Genomic DNA, 20,879 nt, shown 5'->3' with positions numbered 1-20,879 from the left:
AATTCACAGGTGTTCATTTTATTATTACCCATTATAGCTTATGTATTTCACACAATCTTATGTACATATCACATAATAAATGTGAAGAAGGAAAGTCACTTTTAGTACATGCACACACACAGGCATACACATGCACACTCATTCAAATCTGACAGACAGCACTCTTACAAATGAAATAAATAAAGCCTGCCTTAGCTATGTTAGGGGAGATACTAAATGAATCAAGAAGGAAATAAAACAATCAGAAGAGAAAAGGAAGGAAGTATGGCAGGAAGAAAAGCAGGAAGAAGGAACGAGTGAAAGCAAAGAGAGGCAAAGAAGGGAGGAAAAAGGGAAGGAAATGGAGAAGGAAAGAGGGAGGGAGGAAGAAGAGAACTTTTTTTGCTCCAGAGTCACAAAGATAATCTCTTATATTCTCTTCTTAGAGTTTTAACGTCTGCTTTTCTCATTTAGAATTTACTCTACCTGGAACTGACTACTGTGTATAATATAAAGAATGAAGTTCAATTTACCACTGTACGGACAACTAATTTCCTCCTCATCTTCTATTAGACAGTTCATCCTTTCCAATGCTACTTCCAACACATACTGTATTTCCATATATGGGGTGGTCTCTTTCTGGACTGTTTATTCTGTACCACTGGTCTATTTGTTTATACCACAGTATTATAGCTACCAAGTAAGTTTTGTTACATGGGAGGGCAAGTCCTTCCACATCGTCCCTCAAATTTACCTTTTCTATTGTTGCCCCTTTCCATAAAAACTTTTTAACCATCTTGTGAAATTCTACAGAAAGCCCAACTATAATTATTAATGTGTTTGAACTTAATCTGTATATCAAGGTGAGAAAAATTGACATTGTCAAGACACTGAGTCTTCCTATATGTGAACAGGAGATATATTTTCATTTATTTAGGTGTTCTTTAATGTTTTTCAACCAAGACTTCATAAACTTTTTCAAAAAAGATCCTGCCTCCAAAACTTTACTATTGAATATCATAATAAACAAACATTTTATAATAAAATATTTGGTTGAATTTCTAGATACTGCCTTAGGATCAAGTCTTAGAAGTCTGTCACCTAAACATCTGTGACCATACTACTGCCAAAGTGTAAGTCCTATTATTAATTTCTAATTTTCATGAATCATGGTCTCTAATTTTTTAAAAATTCAGAGTATGCTATTTTATATCACCTCATCAAAATTTAAAAAAAAGTTCTTTCATATATATTACCAGATGTGTCATACTAATACAATTCATGATACAATTTTATAACTCTAGTTACAGGTTTAAAAGACTAGTCATGGGAACTCCCTGGCTGTCCAAAGTTTAGGACTCCACGATCTCACTGCCGAGGGCCCGGGTTCAATCTCTGGTCAGGGAAAGAAGATCCCACATGCCACGCAGTGTACCAAAAAAAATTTTTAAAATAAAATAAAACAGGATAAAAGACTAGTCATAATGACATACCAGGAGGGGAAAAAACCCTAACTAAAAAAAAAATGAATTGCATTTTCATTAGAACGTTTAATATTTAGAAACGAATTTATAAAAGCTTTGACTTAGTCTTTTTTTTTTTTCCTTCGGTACGCAGGCCTTTCACTGTTGTGGTCTCTCCCATTGCGGAGCACAGGCTCCGGACGTGCAGGCTCAGCAGCCATGGCTCACGGGCCCAGCCGCTCCACGGCACGTGGGATATTCCCGGACCGGGGCACGAACCCATGTCCCCTGCATCGGCAGGCGGACTCTCAACAACTGAGCCACCAGGGAAGCCCTGACTTAGTCATTTTAAGTTACATTTGAGTACTGAAGTTTTCTTTAGCAACATTTAGCTTAGCTTTAGTTCTCAAAATATTGGTCTCTGCCACCAGAGACCACCAACACAAATTTCAGGATGAGCACTGAATAGGAGACTGTTGGGACAGAAGAGTTTGGGGAAAGCCTGGAAGTAAATGCAAGAAGGAAAAACAGAAATATAGGCCTCACAATTGCCTCTGACTTTCCCCTTGCTCTCCCTGCCCTGAGAAAAGGCGGCAGTGAGAAAAATACAGGCACACCACCCATTTAGCTCTCCTCTCCTGGGCTGCACCGTTCGTAGCACCTTAACTTAACCCTTTTTTTTTTTTTTTTTAATCCTAGGAAGAATTAAGTCCATTCCATTTGTGGAAGCTTCTACCAGTAGCAGCAATTACAATCAAAATAGGAGGGAGAGAGGAAAGAGTATCCATAAGATTTATGGGGGGGAAACACTACAGAAAACTGACAGCAACCCTTAGCAGATGAAAAATATTTAGTAGGCATATTTATTTTTCTTAAAATTTTTCATTATACGATAAAACACACGGGGCTTCCCTGGTGGTGCAGTGGTTAAGAATCCATCTGCCAATGCAGGGGACATGGGTTTCAGTCCTGGTCCACGAAGATCCCACATGCCACAGAGCAACTAAGCCCATGTGCCACAACTACTGAGCCTGAGCTCTAGAGCCCGCGAGCCACAACTACTGAGCCTGCGTGCCACAGCTACTGGAGCCCGAACACCTAGAGCCCGGGCTCTGCAACAAGAGAAGCCACCACAATGAAAAGCCCACGCACCGCAACAAAGAGTAGCCCCCACTCGCTGCAACTAAAGAAAGCCCGCGCGCAGCAACAAAGACCCAACGCAGCCAATAAATAAATAAATAAATAAATAAATAAATTTATTTTTAAAAAAAAGATAAAACACAGGTGTAGAAAGCAACACAAAATATATTTAAATTTTAAAAAAATACAGCATTGTACCTTTGGAGTGGGCCCTGTAGAGGGGCAGGGAAGGTAGAAGGAGCCTTTCTTTTTACATTGAATAATAATTTACATTTTTTACCATAAGCTTATATTAGGTTTATAATAAGAACTTTTTAAAAATTAAAGTTAAAAAATAAATCCATTAGGGCTAAAAAGTAGATTCAAGTCACAAAATTTATCTTTTTTGTTAACCGTCTGCTAAAGTCACACAACTCTGGGTCTACTTAGGAGCTACATGATCTTTGGCCAGATACTCGACTCTAAATAAATCAAGATGTCTAGCACACTCCAGAATAAATATTCAAAAAATATAAGCATTCCTTCTATTCAATAAAAACACTTTTCACTTTAGAACATATTTTTCATTTTCATATACCTGATCTCTTCTCATCTTCATTATAATCCTATATCCTAAATAAGAACTAATGTTTATTCAGGTTTACATCTTACATGTTTTCCTCCATCTTATAGGAGGAAAATGAGGTCAAGAAGAGTTGAGTCTTTATTATGGCCTTTTCAACACATTAACTTTCATTATTAATAGACTAATATTCCAAAAGGGAGACTAACACACCATTCACAAGGCTCAGAATTCACTTACCTGGTATGTCCTAAAGATTCCCGCCAGATTGGGAGCATCACAACTGGTTTAACTGCACACTCCAAAATAGCTAAAGCCAACGCAAATTCTCTGGGTTTGCTACACATCTGAACGGCCTTGATCCAATTTGCCCTAAATTTCAGAAGGGAAAAAAAAAAGGAAAAAACAAAATTTCATCTTGTTGATCTTAAATTAAAAGCACAAGAGCTGTAATTTATGAAGACTTCATCTTATAGGGCATATGCTTCTAGGCTAAGCAGGTATAAAATACACTGCTACTGGAAGTTTCTACCTCACAGAATCATAGGTTTTAAACACTGGAGGAATCTCAGAGGTCAATTCGTCCTCCAAATCTTTAAACCTTCTATGATGTTCTGGAACTCTGTCTGGACTCCACTTGGTTCCGGGAATAAAGACTCTGCTTTCCAGAAATCTTTCCAATGTTAGTGTTGGATCAGTAACTTTAGAAGTAAAGTTACTCATATTCCTAACCTCCTCAGTGTTCTGCTGACTAACATGACTTCATTCAATTCATTAATAATGACAGTTTGAAGTATGCAACTGCAATAATCATTTTGTAAATATTGACTATATTTACAGCAATAAATAAACCTTAGTTTCCTTTACCTGTGTGAAGCCCAGTTGGGATGAAGAAAGGAGGAAGGGATATTGTTTTCCAACTGGGTGATAGTCAGTCTCAGAGTAGATATGGTAAGAACTTTGGATCCATGGACAGAACCATTCCATTTGAACTCTCCAGCTGGAGTCAGACAGAATTTATGTGCAAGATGCCTTCTCTTATCATGGTCTTCTCTGTGCTGGTGCTTATTCAAAGCAAATGAATTGGTGGAGTACTGATTGTGGTAGACGCGATACTTTCCCTCTTGACCCAACTTAAAATAATTGTTGATATTTCCCTTCATGACCACTTCCTTTTTGGTGCTCAACCGTGAAATTTCTCCTTGAGAATTAACTACCAGTACCTGACCAAGAAAATAAGAAGATTCCATTATTTATGTCAAATATGTAAATTTGATCAACTGTCTTTCAATAATTTGTAATTTATCATTCAAAATAAGTTAAGATACATCTTATGACTGAACTTTTGAAGTTTAAAGATTTTTTTGATGTGGACCATTTTTTAAAGTCTTTTATTGAATTTGTTACAATACTGCTTCTGTTTTTCTCTGCTTTGGTTTTTTGGCCGAGAGGCATGTGGGATCTTAGCTCTCCGATCAGGGATCGAACCCGCACCCCCTGCATTGGAAGGCGAAGTCTTAACCACTGGACGGCCAGGGAAGTCCCTAAACTCCTGAAGTTTAAAAGTTGAGTTAAAAGCTAAAGCTAATTGTTTATAATTAAACAACCAAGATATGCCTGCAAAAAGAAAGAAAGCTAAGCTCTATTAAAGTGCCTATTATATGTTGGACATTATTAAGTACTTTCATGTATCTCAAATATACACATGAAACTAAATGTTATAGTTTCTAAATATATAAATCATTCACCAATCATTTTCTCAAGCTTACAATATACAGGGGTTAGAGACAAAAGAGGGCATGAGGGCATTACGTGTACTATTCCCGCAAACATATATTCCTAAAAATACCTTTTCTTCTGCTCCTTTTATCATTCCAGCTTTAGATAAGAGCCCATGGATACGTTAAAATAGTGTTTCAAATAGTTGATTCCAATCCTTTAGTGGACTGTGAAATCAATAGTGGGGCTTATTCAGCTTTAAAAAAAATGAAATATAATACAATAGACTAGAAAAGAAAATACCAGAATGCTTCCCACATGGTAAAATACTACTTCAGGAAACTTTTTTTTTTTTTTTTTTTTGCAGTACACAGGCCTCTCACTGTTGTGGCCTCTCCTGTTGCAGAGCATAGGCTCCGGACGTGCAGGCTCAGCGGCCATGGCTCACGGGCCCAGCCGCTCCGCGGCATGTGGGATCTTCCCGGACCGGGGCACGAACCCGCGTCCCCTGCATCGGCAGGCAGACTCTCAACCACTGTGCCACCAGGGAAGCCCTACTTCAGGAAACTTTTGAACGTACTGGGTTGCTATGAAAAATGTCTTAGTGAGGGTCAGAGTAAAAAGAAGCCTGAAAGCCACTGCCTTAAAGCCATTTCTTTGATGTTAAAAACACTGCATTAAAAAACAAAACAAAACAAAACACTGCATAATCTTGCATATCTACCCTGCAAATAATTCTCAAATCTGAGAGACACAGCTGTGGCCCTTATTCTATCATCACGGCTTGCTGGGAGACAGAAATACTGAGTCCTAGCTTCAATCTTTTTGTTCACAGTCAGAGTTGAGATGCTGTGCTGTTCTATACACTGTGCTCTGCTATCAAGGGGTAAGTCTTATCTTTTAGCTGCAGGTTCATCTAAAATGACTACAGCCAGAATTGAGTATTAAATCTTTAATAAAGCCCACAAACAGCCTACCTGTTCCCACATGTGAAGAAGCAGCCTCTATCTCTTTAGAATTATATACAATAAAACTAACCATATAGTAAGAAAGAATACTACCCATTTACAGCATTTCTAGGCATGGATTGAAATTTGGGTGTACAGCTATACTTATCATAATACAAACCTAACACTTTTAATCTCGTTACACTCTTGGAAGTGAGGAAAATAAAGTTCAAAAGTACCTCTACAAACTTCCTGCCCCTATTTTAAAAATTATTTTACATTCCAGAGATTTTTGTTTTAAACAGGAAAAACACACCTCTTTCCCCTCCTTAAATAATTTATTTGCTTCGTGGGCTGCGGCTGCCACCTGTTGGCTCTTCAGCTGACTCAGTTTGCTGTCTGGATTCCGTAACCTGGTGATAATCCGAGTTGAACCAGACGCTCCTCTTCCACCTCCAGGAGACTCACTTATTTCCCCATTAGACTTCTCTGATTTGAAATCACCTGTTATCAAATAAAAAGCCAAAAGTAATTGCTAACAGTAAGTAAATTACATATAGTAATAACACCTTACTTATCCAAAACTTCTATCTGGTAGACAACTAAGATCCAGAAAATAAAAAGTCCTTGAACAGTCAAAGCAAATGCATTAATTCTTAAAGTTTTACTCCAAAGAAAGTATGTCAGAACTTTACTGTGAGTCATTTATTATTTTACAGGAAATTCAAACATGCCAGGTTATCTGTTTTAAAGCAGCTACTAGAAAAGAGGAAGGGCTGCTACAGATTTAACAAACATAACTCAAAATGCACACTAATAAAACATTGCCTTATATATTCGACATGGATTACTGTATTAAAAGTAAAGGATATAATTAATTTTAGAAAGATTTCCACTGAAGTTCTGTTTAAATACCTAATAATTTAAAGCTTATAAACATAAATGTCAAGTGAATTCTTTCCTAAAGAATCTAGACAATTATCTGTGTATGCAGATAACTGTACATGTGAAAATCAACTACATTAGCTTTTTTAGATACAATAAAGGCCTCTCACATTTTCATAATATCTTAATTTTTTTAAGTGACAGATGTAACTGCCAAGGAGCAATTTCTGCTTTTCCAAAAATCTCACTTCAGCTGAAAATTTCTATACGTTCTAAAATGACTGCATCACTATCCAATTTCCACTGGCCAGACAGTTGAACAAGATCTCATGTTTCTTTCTTAATTTAAAGCTTTTAAAAACTAAGACAGTGTGGCACTGGCGAATGAAAAACCAAGCAGAAAATATGGCACTGACTAAATCAGGATGGGGTAGGGGTACTGGGTATCTTTGCCGTCTCAGGCTGGAAAGCTAGTAACCTTCAATGTGTGGTAGCAAAGCAGTTGGTTAGTTAGACTATCCACAATTTTCTCTCGGCTCTCAGACCATGATTCTACCCATGCTAGAGTTCTGTGCCAACATGAGGAACTATAGCAGCAACTTTTTTTTTTTTGGCCACATCACACGGCTTGAGGGATTTTAACTTCCCAACCAGCAACTGAACCCGGGCCCTCAGCAGTGAGAGTGTGGAGTCCCAACCACTGAACTGCCGGAGAATTCCCTACAGTGGCTACTTCTTGGGACTGTCTTTGAAGTTCTACAATAAAGACTTTTTAGACATCATTTAGTCAAGGCCAGACTTCCTAAAAGCAGAAAGGGAATGGCACAGCACTTTTTAAATTAAGCGCCTCAATTTAGAGCCAACAATCCAACAGGTGAGAGTCAATCCTTTGCCACTTGCTAAGTTTAGTGCAAATAAGGGAAAGGAGGCAGAAAATTCATCCCTGGGGGTATGACTTGAAGGAGCAGAGAGAGGGAACAAGGCTAAGAGTGGAGGTCATTGTCTAGCACACCCTGCCCGAAGGCCACATTCCTGTTTAAAGGAGTGGATCACTGTGATGCAGCCTGGAGGCTGAGTACAGAGCTGCCTGGCCCTAGCCTCCCTAACTCACTGTTTAATGAGTCAAGAGGCAGGAGCCTAGACAGACTTCGCTCACCTGGGGGCTGGGGCAGACAAACTGGGCAAGTAGAGGGGGTTTACCCTCAGAGACTCTGAGCCAAGTTTCTGGGCATTAGATACTAGCTGGGTATTCAGGCAATCTATAAGGGGGTGTTACTGCCAGAAAAAACCCCAAACCTGTCACACTGGGATGTATAATTATTCAAACCTACAGCAATTTCCAGCAGGCCATCCCTGACAGAAGTCAGCTGGATCTAGCCTGTTAAAGAAGAATGGCCTCCAGAAGGGGGACCTTCCCGTATGCTTCTCACTTCTCATCCATATCCATTCTCCCAGAAAACCTCCCAGAAAAGGGCAGCCAGGTTTATCAGAGAACACCATCCACCATCAGGTTAATGAGTGTTACAGGTAGCTAAGTTCATAATTTGGCTCATGGATTGTAAGATCAAGATAAGCCACAACCACACATAATCAAAATAATACACACAATACACAGAAATCCTAGATACAGTTAAAATTACCAGATGTTCATTTTGGGAGAGAAGTTTTTGAAAAAATTTTCAGTTGTGGGTGAGATCTTTCCATTATGTTAGGCAGAGGCTTTTTTTAATTTGAATACACACGTTTGTACTGAGCTAGGGTGGAACTGTGGATATTTGCTGTTTCCTATCTTCACAGCATCTCTCCTTCTTTGGAAAACCATTCCTACCCCACTCCAATTATATACTTTTGCTGGAGCCATCAATCATAATACCTTGCCTGCCCTGGCCACAGGAGTAGGAACAATATGTCCAAGATAGGCCACTCAAATTCCTTCCTCAAGGACTTTTGATTTGGAGCAGGAGTAGGGGCCTTGCCTTTGGGTCACAGACCTTGGAAAGATATGAATACAAACCGCTGATGCCATCTTCCCTGCCACTTGGGGAAAGCCTGTCTGTATTAGGAGAGAATGAGGTTAACACACAAACATATGCAGATCCAAAAGGTGAGACAGAAAGAGGAAAATGGAAAGAGTTTTGATACCTGGAGGTCCAGTTATGCCTGGTGATGGCTTGGACTTCCCAATTATATGAGCTAATTAAATTCCCTTTTCGCTTAAGCTAGTTTAAGCTGGTTTGGTCACTTGCAATTGAAAAGGTTCTAATTAAGACAGATCTCCATCTCGTATCATACACAAAATTATACACCAGAAGGATTAAAAACAAAGTTATAGAAGTATTATGTGAAATTACTGTAAAATATATGTATGTTCTTGGGATAGGGATGGTCTTCCTTAGTAAGACACAAAATCCAGAGAAATCCTAAAGAAAAAGACTGATAAATTTAACTGCATAAAAAATGTAAAAATTTCTTTATAAAACAACAGAAAGGGTTAAAAACAAGCAATGACTATATAAATATATAGGTAAAATCAAAAATTAATACCCACAATACATAAAGCATTCCTAAAACTCATTTGGGAAAAATATCAAAATTCAGTAGGAACAGATCAGCAAAAAATATGAATAAGCAATTCACAGAAAGTTCAGCAAACACATGAAAAGAAAGTCAACCACATTAGTAAGCAGGGATATGCAAATTTTAAAATGAAATACTTTTCACCATTGGCAAAAATGTAACAGATAGATGATGTCAAATTCAGTGAGAATATGAAGAAATACACATACACGTAAATGATTAGTATAAATTCCTTTTAACGTACAATTAAGCAGTAGCCATCACTATTTTTTAAATGTACCTACCATATGATCCAGCAATTCCATTTACTGTATCTATACTGCCAGAAATACAAGTACACGGAGATACATGGTGAGGATGTTAAAAAGCACCACTAGTTGTAATAATGAAAAAACTGTTAGCCTAAATGTCCATTAATAGAGAAATAGTAAATGAATTATGGTTCATCTGTACTGTGGAGTACCATGCAGCAGTTAAAAAAGAATAAATTCAATTCATTACATGAAAAGAACCCCTACATGTATTACTGAGTGAAAAAAGCAAGATGCAGAACAACACATGCAGAATGATCCCGTTTATATTAAAAAAAAAAAAAAAACTTTTTGTAAACATACATACATTAATGTAACTGCACGGAGAAAGATATAAAATGTTACACACCAAATAATGGTGGTTACCTTTGGGGAGGGGGTGTGAAAAAGATGTATTTTTTCCCAAGTGCTTTTTTATTTTTTTAAAACAAAAACACTGAGTGCAAGTGTCACTTGTGTTTTAAAAAAAAAAAAAAAAAAGGAAAAGAAAATCCAAATCTTCCCACCCCCATCAAACTTTTATTTAAAAAAATAAAAATTAAAAAAATAAAAAAGCTCCTTTCAATGTATGAAGTGTATTCTTACCTATCTCTTCTTGAATAGAGACAGGTGTATGAGATTCTCTTTCTCCATTTTCAGGATCATCAGCTGCCTTAGCAGATTCACTCTGGGAAGAATTTAGTTCACTGCTGCTGTTACTGTTTTCCAGATTAGGCTGGGTGGAGGTAGTGGTAGCACTAGTGTTACTGCTTTCACATGTCTTGTTAGGTTCTTCTAGAAAAATAGAATATCTGATTTTTAAATTGGAAATCACATCAAAAACAACTAATTGTCAGAAAAGACATTTAATTGTTTTAGGGTTGCATTACAAAGCTAGATTTTAAAAAGCTGCTCATGTATGAATAATGCAATGTATGAAAAAAATTGCAAACAACATCCTATGAATTGTTTTTTAAGTCTCCCAGTATTAACTCAGGCTCTTATCACCTTAGTGTGTAGTACAAAGCAGACAATCTTTCAGAATAATAAAGTGATATAACAATCTCACAAAATTTATGATGTGCCAGATACTGCAGAAGTGATTTTGTGAAGAAAATCCCTCAAAATCTGAAGTTTATATTCTTACTTTTCATAAAGTATTCAAACAGTATTCGAAACAGAATTAAACAGGATTATTTATCTCTAAGGTTTTCTGCCTGAATTCTATACCCCCAAATTTAACTAGAAGGTAATGCCTAAGTGATGGTTAATTTTAAGACCAATATAATAGTATCACTAAGAGTATAGTTCCTAAAAGTATACCAAAATGAATACTACCATAAACTGAAAGCCTAGGTCTTTCCTCGGCAGTTCAGAAATCTACAGCCTCCCTGTGCATTTCATTTTGCCACTGTTAAGATACCTTTTAAATCAATCCCCTAAATTAAAAGTCGTCGACAGTATATCACAAAGGCTATCTGTAATGCATCATGAGCTCCTAAATTTTTTTTTGAGTAAAAAACCAACAACCTGATAGAAAAATGGGAAAAATATATGAACAGTGACGAAAGAAATGAAAATGGCGGGAATTCCCTGGCGGTCCAATGGTTCAGACTCCGTGCTTCCACTGCCAAGGGCCCCGGTTCAATCCCTAGTCAGCGAACTGAAATCTCACAAGCCATGCGATTCAGCCACAAAAAAGAAAAAGAAAAAGAAAAAGAAAAATGGCCTTTAAACATGGAAATATGCTCACTTAATTCAAAGTAAGAGAAATGCAAAGTAAAATCGTATAGATAAACTACCTCTCAGCTACCAGACTGGCCAAAAATCCAAGTCTCATGATACACTCAGGTAGAGAGGTGGTGGGTTAAAGAGGTACTGCCACACATTGTAGGACTGTAAAATGGTGCAAACTGGATGAAAGGGAACTGACAATAGCTAGAAAAATTACAGATGCATTTACTCTTAACCTAGCAATCTACCCTGAAATACACTGGCAAAAATACTAAATTACTTACTGATATTTACAGAGGTATTCACCGTAGCACTATTTATAATGGCAAAAGACCAGAAAAAACAAAATGCCCATCAATACGGCACTGGCTGAATAAAAGGTGGTACATACAATAAAATATCATGCACCATAACAAGGACTGAGGAAATCATTATATCCACATATGAAATGATCTCAAGATTAAATGTAAAAAGAAAGATGCAGAACAGTACTTAGAGTATGCTAATTTCATGTAAGAAAGGGAGAGAAATGTGAATTTATGCACATATTTTGCTTTTCTATACAAAAAAAAAATAACACTAGAAGAATAACCAAAACTTAATAAAAATAGCTACCTGTAAGGGAAAGGAAGGAAATGGTTACCTAGAGAACGAAGGGATGAAAGTGGAAATTCTCTGAATAGATAACAGTTACAAAGTTTGACTTTGGAATCATGTAAATGTTTTACATTTTTTAAAAATTCAAGTTAGAAATGCAGCCCCTAAAAACTGAAAGAAAACAGCCTAATCGTGTATCAAGTTGTTGGCATAACCACACAGAGAAAAAGATTATTTCAAGTGACTTTGGAACACAGAATTTTGACTATACATTCTTACTGGAAATATGGTATAAAGATAAAGAGCTGCAAAAAAATCTTAAATGCGGTTCAGTACTCTTACTGTGAGCAATAATATTGGTATTATGAAATTACTATGCTATTTAAATCATTTCTTATTACTGTTATTAATGCACATCAGGATATTAACAATAATTATAAAAATAATCTATATTATTAATGGACATCTATAACAGGATAAAGCAAGTATATAATTAAGTTACTGTTGTTAGGAACTAAGGCATTCAGTATAAAGGAAAAGAGATACAAGTGTAAAAAAAGAAACTAAGTATGCAATCCTCAATCTGAATTTGAAATGTCAACATGAATTGGTTTTTTTCTTTTCCAAAATACCTATTTCCTAACACTACCCAATAAAAAAGCCTAGAGGCAGTGAGAGCCCAAGAGCAGTAAATATTCTTGGGCCCAGATGACAGTCTCTAAATATCATTTCCCACAAAAAGGAACCAGGGCTTCTTGCAGGAATTACTGATTCCAGGTCTGGGGTAAGAAATGTATAAGATAAGCCACATATATCTTATTCTGCCAAAAAGCAAAAAAGCAAAAGAGACTACTGGGGTCATACACAGCAAAAAGGACTCAAAATCCAACATAAAGGGCCTCCTGAAAATCAATATAACCAAATTAATGACAACTACAACTGACTGAAACAAACTGCATACATAAAGACCCATGAGTTCAAACAGATACTTAAAATGAGAAAATCATGCCCCTCCCCCCAAAGTTCATAACTCAAAAATCACCACTGAAGGTAACTAGACACCAACTCCTGACTCTGAAAATCAGATTTTAAGAGAAATAATTAAGCATTTATTTCTGCTCTAATTATATTTCAAGGTATTCAAATAGACTTAGTTAATGAGGGAAAATTCTTTACAGAAGAATTCCAGTTAAAAAAATACTGAAAAAAATTATAGAATTAGAAATCATATACTATAACTTCCAAATAGACAGCTGATTTTGAACTCACTGATCAATCTTAGAATTTGTAAAGGTAAAACATACAGACATCACAATGAGCCTTTTGATGCAATATGATGTGAAATACCCAGAACACAGCTTATCAAGTATTCTTGCCAAAAGTCGTTGAAAATGAATTTAATCGAGCCTTTAGAACAAATTAAACACTAAGAAGGAAAGAAAATCCTGGATGTGGGATATTCCATAGTAGGATATACTAAGATTCTTTAAAAAGTCAGGGAAGGGGAGAATGCTCTAGATTAAGAGACTCAGTAGATATAAAACCAAATGTCATGTCACGCGGGGATCTTATTTGGAGTTATTTAAAACACAGCCAATGTTTAAAAAAATTTTTTTAAGTGAGGAAATTTAAATTGACTGGATAGTAGATGACAGTAAGGAATTGCTGTCAATTTTATTAAAATGATAATGGCACTGTAATTATACAAGAAAATGTCCATATTCTTTAGAAATGTATGTAGGACTGATAACATGAGGTCTGGGATTTGCTTTAGAATACTGCAGTAAGGAAACAACCCAAATTCACATCATCAGGAAAGGGGATAAACTGTGGTATAGTTACACAGAGGAGTATTGTAATACAGTTAATGTGAAAGAACTCCAGCAACATAAAACATTATATTAGTAATATAAAGCGAAAAGATTAAGTTCCCCGAAGTTATACTTAACACATACACTTAATAAGACATACTTAACACAACACACTTGCTACACAGTTTAAAACAACCGAGGGCTTTCCTGGTGGCGCAGTGGTTGAGAGTCCGCCTGCCGATGCAAGGGACATGGGTTCTTGCCCTGGTCTGGAAAGATCCCACATGCCGCGGAGCAGCTGGGCCCGTGGGCCATGGCCACTGAGCCTGCGCGTCGGAGCCTGTTGCTCCGCAACAGGAGAGGCCACAACAGTGAGAGGCCCGCATACCGCAAAAATAAAATAAAATAAAATAAAGAAACAGAAATACATAGTTTTTAGCAAACCATGTAGATCAACTCAATGAAGCAACAGTTATGTGGGCTATACATCACTTTGACCTCTAGTATCAATAGTCTTAATTCTACTGGATTTCTGTTATAAAAAGGAAAGAAAATATTAGTGAACACAGGATTCAGGGTGACAATCACTTCAGGTAGGGTAGAAGGATGCAGGCGATGAGAACAGGGAGATGGCTCGGTACAGGTGAGTTTCAAAACAGGACTTAGACTTCTGTTTTGGGTGATAGGTTCCTAGGTGTTTATTTCATTAATAAAGATCATTTCAAACGTGAATGAATAAATTAAGGGGGAATATGTAATGACCAATGATGAGTGCAATTAACTGAGGATTATGATTTATCTAATAGTGTACACATGGGGTCAAAGGGGGGCGATTTTTAAAAATTTGAGTCCTCTGCACTCAAAAAAGCAGTTAAAAAAAAAAGCATGAGTAAAACTAGTATGACAAAATATTGATGATTTTCTAATCTAAGTGTTAAAATATGGGGGAGGGGTCACTATACTATTCTCTTAACTTTCGTGCATGTTCATAATAAGAAAATTCTACATGAAAGACAGAAATGGCAAACTTAAAATCTGACAGCTGCAAACCAGTAATATAATCAACTAACTCATGTTGGAAAATGCATATATTTGGAAGAGAAGTCTCACATGAATAGCATCAAATTCCTCACTAATCATTCCTTTCACATCTGTAGATCTAGTTTTGAAATGTGCTGTATTCTTAATTTATAATTGTCTAAAAATCATCTTCTCGAATAATGAAACAGTATATAGACATCCCCTCATTTATGAGCTCAGAATTCAGAGTGCATTTTCTCACAGAAGTATAATAAAAAGTGATTGGGTTCTACACTAGCCCACAAAAAACTATTTCAGCATACAATACACCCCAAGTATGGTTTTAACCAAGACAATAACTCTGGGATAGGACTTAAGAGATTCCACCTAATCGTATCTTAAAATACTTCATAGAAAGTGCTCTCTGCTATTAGGAAGATGATGGTACTTCATAAAAGAATAGGCAATCAATCCCATCCCAAGGTATTTTGATCTTAAAAAAAACCATTACCCCACTGAAAGCAAACTGAATTCAGAATCTGTCCATTTAAACTTTCAAGGTGCTAACAAGCTGAGGACTATCATAACTCATAATACATAGCTTTTTTGTTGACTTGTCCCAAGTTAATTTGCCTTAAGTTTTCGTCCATTTCAGTTGAGAGGAATTGCTCTAGAACTCTTTACATCCTTACTTCATTAGGATTAAAGAAATCTCAAGCATTTGCTTTAAAACACCACAAAGAAGATATCACCTACCAATAGTCCTCACAGTTCAAATATTCTACACTAGAAGCTAAAACCAAACACATTTAAAAGAATAAGAAGGGCTTCCCTGGTGGCGCAATGGTTGGGAGTCCGCCTGCCGGTGCAGGGGACGTGGGTTCGTGCCCCGGTCCAGGAGGATCCCACGTGCCACGGAGCGGCTGGGCCCATGGGCCGTGGCTGCTGGGCCTGCGCATCTGGAGCCTGTGCTCCACGACAGGAGGGGCCCCAGCGGTGGGAGGCCCTCATACCGCAAAAAAAAAAAAAAAAAAAGAATAAGAAACAAAAGAGTAATATTTAGCTGCAGAACCTCTAAAAGCCATTATCAATCAACTCAATGAGGTAAAAGTAAACGGGAAGCACATCAGTTCAGCATCCAGTATCAGCAGCCTCTTAACCTCCACTTAATTTCCTTACAATAAAATCCAAACCTAAAGCAAAGTACTATCTTTTAAGATGTCGTTATCCCAAAAAGTTAAGAAAAAGGTTAAATTAATATGTTCTTATAGTTCAACTTTACAGATGTTAGACTTTCAATATGTCCATGGAAACACTTTCAAAGCAATTATAAATAGTTATGGAAATAAAGCCAGTTTTATCTACTGCTGCTATTTTCTTAGTCCCAGTCATTAAATCTAGAGGCATAACTTTAATAAAACAAATGCTGTCTTCATTATATGTTTGAATACAAATTCTCATAGTACATTTGAGGTTAAGATGCTAGAAAGACACATGCCCCTGTCTCTCCTTATATACTGAAAAACTGGCAATCTGGTACAAAAGTTTCTAATCTAAAATCCAGAACGAAAGTGTAATTCTGAAATTGAGCTATTTGTTAACTACAAAGAAGTTATACTGAATAATAAACAGTACACTTGCTATAAGGGGTCGTTTTTGGCAACATAACCATTTTCATGAACTGAAGTGAAATGTCTGGAATACAGATGCAGCGGTGGAAAATCTCAGGAACAGATATTCAGAAATTAACTTTTTTTTTTTTTTTTTTTTCCCGATACGCGGGGCTCCCACTGCCGTGGCCTCTCCCGTTGCGGAGCACAGGCTCCGGACGCGCAGGTCCAGCGGCCATGGCCCACGGGCCCAGCCGCTCCGCGGCATGTGGGATCCTACTGCACCGGGGCATGAACCCGCGTCCCCTGCATCGGCAGGTGGACGCTCAACCACTGCGCCACCAGGGAAGCCCCAGAGATTAACTTTTTTAAGTGACGTCTACAAACATTTCCCAAAATATGGCCCAACTTTTCAGTTTAAACTTCAATCTCAGCCACATAAAATCTTTCTGAATCATACCCAATTTGAAATCATGAAATCTGCCCATTTTTCTTATGTTCTCACTCCTTTAGATTTTTAGACCACAGACTTATAATTTTTCTTTTGCATAATGTCGTCTCTCATAAGAAAATGATAGTGCTCTCTGACAGGACTTGACAAAATACAGCTTGAAATAAATAAATATGCATATCCATATATATGTATACATATGTGTGTATATATTTCTAAGGAAATTCTAAAGTAGATGTATTTTGAAAGAGATTTTAAATTCTCGGGTTATTTTTAAGTATCTTTCCATTCCAGAAAAGATATAAAATACAAATGCTAATCAAAAGAAAGCTTCTGTAGTTTAGTAGTATTATTAAAGATAAAGGACATTTCACAAAGATATAGTTAATTCAACAATATAAAAATTATGTGTACCTACTAACACAGGCTCAAAATATATAATGCAAAAACTAAAAATATTTAAAAGATAAAAAGGCAACCCCACAGTAAATAGAAATAACTTAAAAGTATCTTGCATATGTTATAAAGCAGAAACTAACACACCATTATAAAGCAATTATACTCCAATAAAGATGTTAAAAAAAATTATCTTCCATAGAGGGGAAAAAAAATAGCAAACATATAGATTTCAACAACACAATTAAAACCCTGACCTAGTTGTTCTGTACTGCACCCCAAAACTAAAAATAGACATCCTCTTCAAGTGTATATGAGACAGTTCATCAACATTAACCAAATGCTGGACCACAAAACAAGCCTCAACAAATCTTAAAGGACATAAATCACGTACAGAATGTTCTCTGACTACAGTGTGTTAAACTAGAAATCAATAAAAAAGATAACTAGAAATCTCTAGGACTTCCCTGGTGGCGCAGTGGTTAAGAATCCGCCTGCCAATGCACAGGACATGGGTTCGAGCCCTAGTCCGGGAAGATCGCACACACTGCAGAGCAACTAAGCCCATGTGCCACAACTACTGAGCCTGAGCTCTACAGCCTGAGAGTCACAACTACTGAGCAGCATGCCACAACTACTGAGGCCCACGTGCCTAGAGCCTGTGCTCCACAACAAGAGAAGCCACTGGCTGCAAGGAAGAGTAGCCCCCACTCACCACAACTAGAGAAAGCCTGTGCACAGCAATGAAGATCCAAAGCAGCCAAAAATTAATTTAAAAAAAAGAAAATCTCTAAATGTTTGAGTATTAAACAATATATTTCTAAACAAGCAATGGGTTAAAAAAAAACCACATCATAATAGAATTTAGAAAGTATTTTAAACTGAATGATAAAGACAAAATAACATATTAAAGTTTGTGAGATGCAGCTACAGCAGTACATAGAGGGAAATTTATAGCCTTGACAACAGACATAGAAAAAATAAAAAATAATCAAAGCATCCATCTTAAGAAGCTAGAAGAAAAAAATAATAAAGAGGGTATGAGATATATGTATATGTATAACTGATTCACGTTGTTATAAAGCAGAAACTAGCACACCATTGTAAAGCAATTATACTCCAATAAAGATGTTTAAAAAAAAAAGTGTATGCGAGGGACTTCTCTGGCGGTCCAGTGGTTAGGACTTTGCCTTCCAGTGCAGGGGAGGAAGGTTCAATCCCTGGGCAGGGAGCTAAGATCCCACATGCCTCACGGCCAAAAAACCAAAACATAAAACAGAAGCAATACTGTGACAAATTCAATAAAGACTTTAAAAATGGTCCACAACCAAAAAAAAAAAAAAAGAGGGTATGGGAAACTTCTGGAGGTGATGGATATGTTTATGTCATAGATTGTGGTGATGGTTTCACAGGTATATATTTATCTCCAAACTCATCAAGTTGTACATATTAAATATGTACAGCTTTTTGTATATTAATTATACCTCAATAGAGTGGTTTTGGAAAAAAAAAGACAGGGAAGAAAAATTCACAAAAATGAAAAAATATAAAAGGAATGAAATAAAAATAAGATAAAAATCTAGAAAAAATATAAAGAGGATAAACAAAGCCCAAAGTTATTTTTTTAAAGACTCATAAAAATTGTTAATAGTCTTATGAAATGATTAAGAGAAAACAGATAACCAATTTCTTGACTGAAAAAAGAGATCACTACAGATGCTATAGACATTTAAAAAATAGGATGTTATTATATCAATAAAATCTTAAATTTAAATGAAATGGTAGATTCCTAGAAAAATAAAATTTACTAAAACTGACACAAGAAAACAACAGAAAATATGAATAGCTACTATCTACCAAAGAAATGAAATCTACAATTAATAACTTTCCCACAATGAAAACTCCAGGACCAGAAGACTGTAGCAAACATTTAAGGAATAAATAACACCAACCCACAGAAACTCTTGCAGACAAAAGGAAAAGTGGGAACTTGTACCAACTCATTTTATGAGGCCAGCATAATCTAGGCATCAAATCCTGACACAGACATTATCACAGAAAGAAAATTGCAAGTCAATATCATTCATGAAAGTTGACGCAAAAATCCTAAACAAAATATTAAAAAATGAAATGCAACAATACATAAGAGCAAGAACATATCACAACCAAGTTGTATTTATTCCAGGAATATGATGAGATTGGGTTAACATTTTTTAAAATATCAATGGAGAAACTTTTGCTTCCAGTCAGGATGGAGTAGAGGGACTGGACTTAGCCCAGCCAATGAAACATCCACACACAAAAAAAGAGACCACTTGATAGAAAATGAACAAAAGAACTGACAGGCAATTCTCAAAAGAAGTTATCCAAATGTCTAATATATATACACACACACACACACACACATATAGGCGCACGCACGCACACACACACACACACACGCACACACACACACGAAAGATGCTCAACATCCTTAGTCACCAGGGAACTACAAGTTCAAATCACAATAAGATATCCTTACATTCCTACCAGAATGGCTAAAATAAAGAGAGGCGGGAAAAAAAAAGGAAAGAACTACATGACATTCTTATAATACACAGAAAAACTCTTTAAGGATTTCCAATACAGTATTAACTATAATTATTGACTTTTGATAGGATTACCAGTATTTTTTTTCTTGTTTTGCTCATCTAAATTTTCTGATTTGTTTTTCAAAAATATACACACAGCTCCTATAATAAAAAAATTTTTTTTCATTTTTAAAAAAGGCAAAAGGAAAGGCATAATAACATTCTTGGTGTGATATAACTTATTTTGAATTTAATTTTAAAAAGCTTAAAATTTATTACTGGTTAATTTACATTTTCATGTCAAAATATATTGTGACAATGGTTTTCTATTGTAACATTATGGTTTGAGATGTTGTTAAAAAAAAAACTTACATGACCACATGCAAACATAAAATTAATCTGTTAGTACATACAGAATTGGAATGGTCAAATCATTCAACACTGAGCCATTAGTATGTGAGTACTTAAAACCAAAATATCTGCCACTATGGTCTGGTGATAAAATATAAAAATAAGTCTATTAGACAAAAACAGCTAAATGAACTTTAAAAAGCATGAAGATTATGATGAGTTTCAAGCACTAAATGCAAGAACATCTGTCAAACTCCAAATGTTAGGTGACAACTTAGCAATCAGGGATGGCACTTATGTAAGCAAGCAGCATGAATGAACACATACTTTAAAGTTTTAGGTGACATTCAGCTTTTACTACTAAAGGGAAGGATTTCCCCCCCATTACAGAGGCATTGATACACTGCCCTCTGTACCTGGCACATCCTGGGGGAGCTCAGATGCCACCTTCTTCTCTGCCATGTTGCTGCTATCATGGGTTTCTGAGAGACACCCCACGGGACTCCTCCCTTCAGAGGGACTAGTCTCTTCTGAAGAAGCATTTGTTGTGTTGTCGCCAAGATTTGCTGACACAGAGTTACCTTTATCCCCAACTTCTGTTGGCTCTACAGTAAAATGCACAACAAAACTTTAAAGATATCCTTTAAAATTGCTTTAGGACAAATGGCCACATTCAGTCAACTACTAAAAATGAATGATCACCAAAAAACCTGGCTTCTATTCGATGGCCATTTTGAAGCAATTAGATTCTGGGATAATTTTGCAGCAGGTAATCCA

At 36.4% G+C, this 20,879-nt stretch overlaps 1 protein-coding gene across 10 annotated transcripts in view; it reads right to left on the bottom strand.

Moving 5' to 3' along the window:
- BPTF (bromodomain PHD finger transcription factor) overlaps positions 1 to 20,879 on the bottom strand; it is a 141,966-nt gene that overhangs the window by 71,320 nt on the left and 49,767 nt on the right. For 8 of the 10 annotated variants that reach the window (XM_060290943.1, XM_060290941.1, XM_030843337.2 and 5 more), the window contains exons 5-9: positions 20,519 to 20,707; positions 10,169 to 10,357; positions 6,127 to 6,314; positions 4,012 to 4,367; positions 3,385 to 3,516 (exon numbers count right to left, since the gene is read on the bottom strand). In XM_060290943.1, the coding sequence (XP_060146926.1) occupies positions 3,385 to 3,516; positions 4,012 to 4,367; positions 6,127 to 6,314; positions 10,169 to 10,357; positions 20,519 to 20,707 (1,054 nt within the window). The remainder of the gene's footprint in view (positions 1 to 3,384; positions 3,517 to 4,011; positions 4,368 to 6,126; positions 6,315 to 10,168; positions 10,358 to 20,518; positions 20,708 to 20,879) is intronic. The other 2 variants (XM_060290942.1, XM_060290946.1) reach the window with 2 other exon arrangements.

This window comes from Globicephala melas, chromosome 20 (genome assembly GCF_963455315.2).
Source record: "Globicephala melas chromosome 20, mGloMel1.2, whole genome shotgun sequence".
Taxonomy (NCBI): domain Eukaryota; kingdom Metazoa; phylum Chordata; class Mammalia; order Artiodactyla; family Delphinidae; genus Globicephala; species Globicephala melas.
The sequence above is the reverse complement of the archived record's forward strand: the minus strand, read 5'-3'. Positions and strand labels throughout refer to the sequence as shown.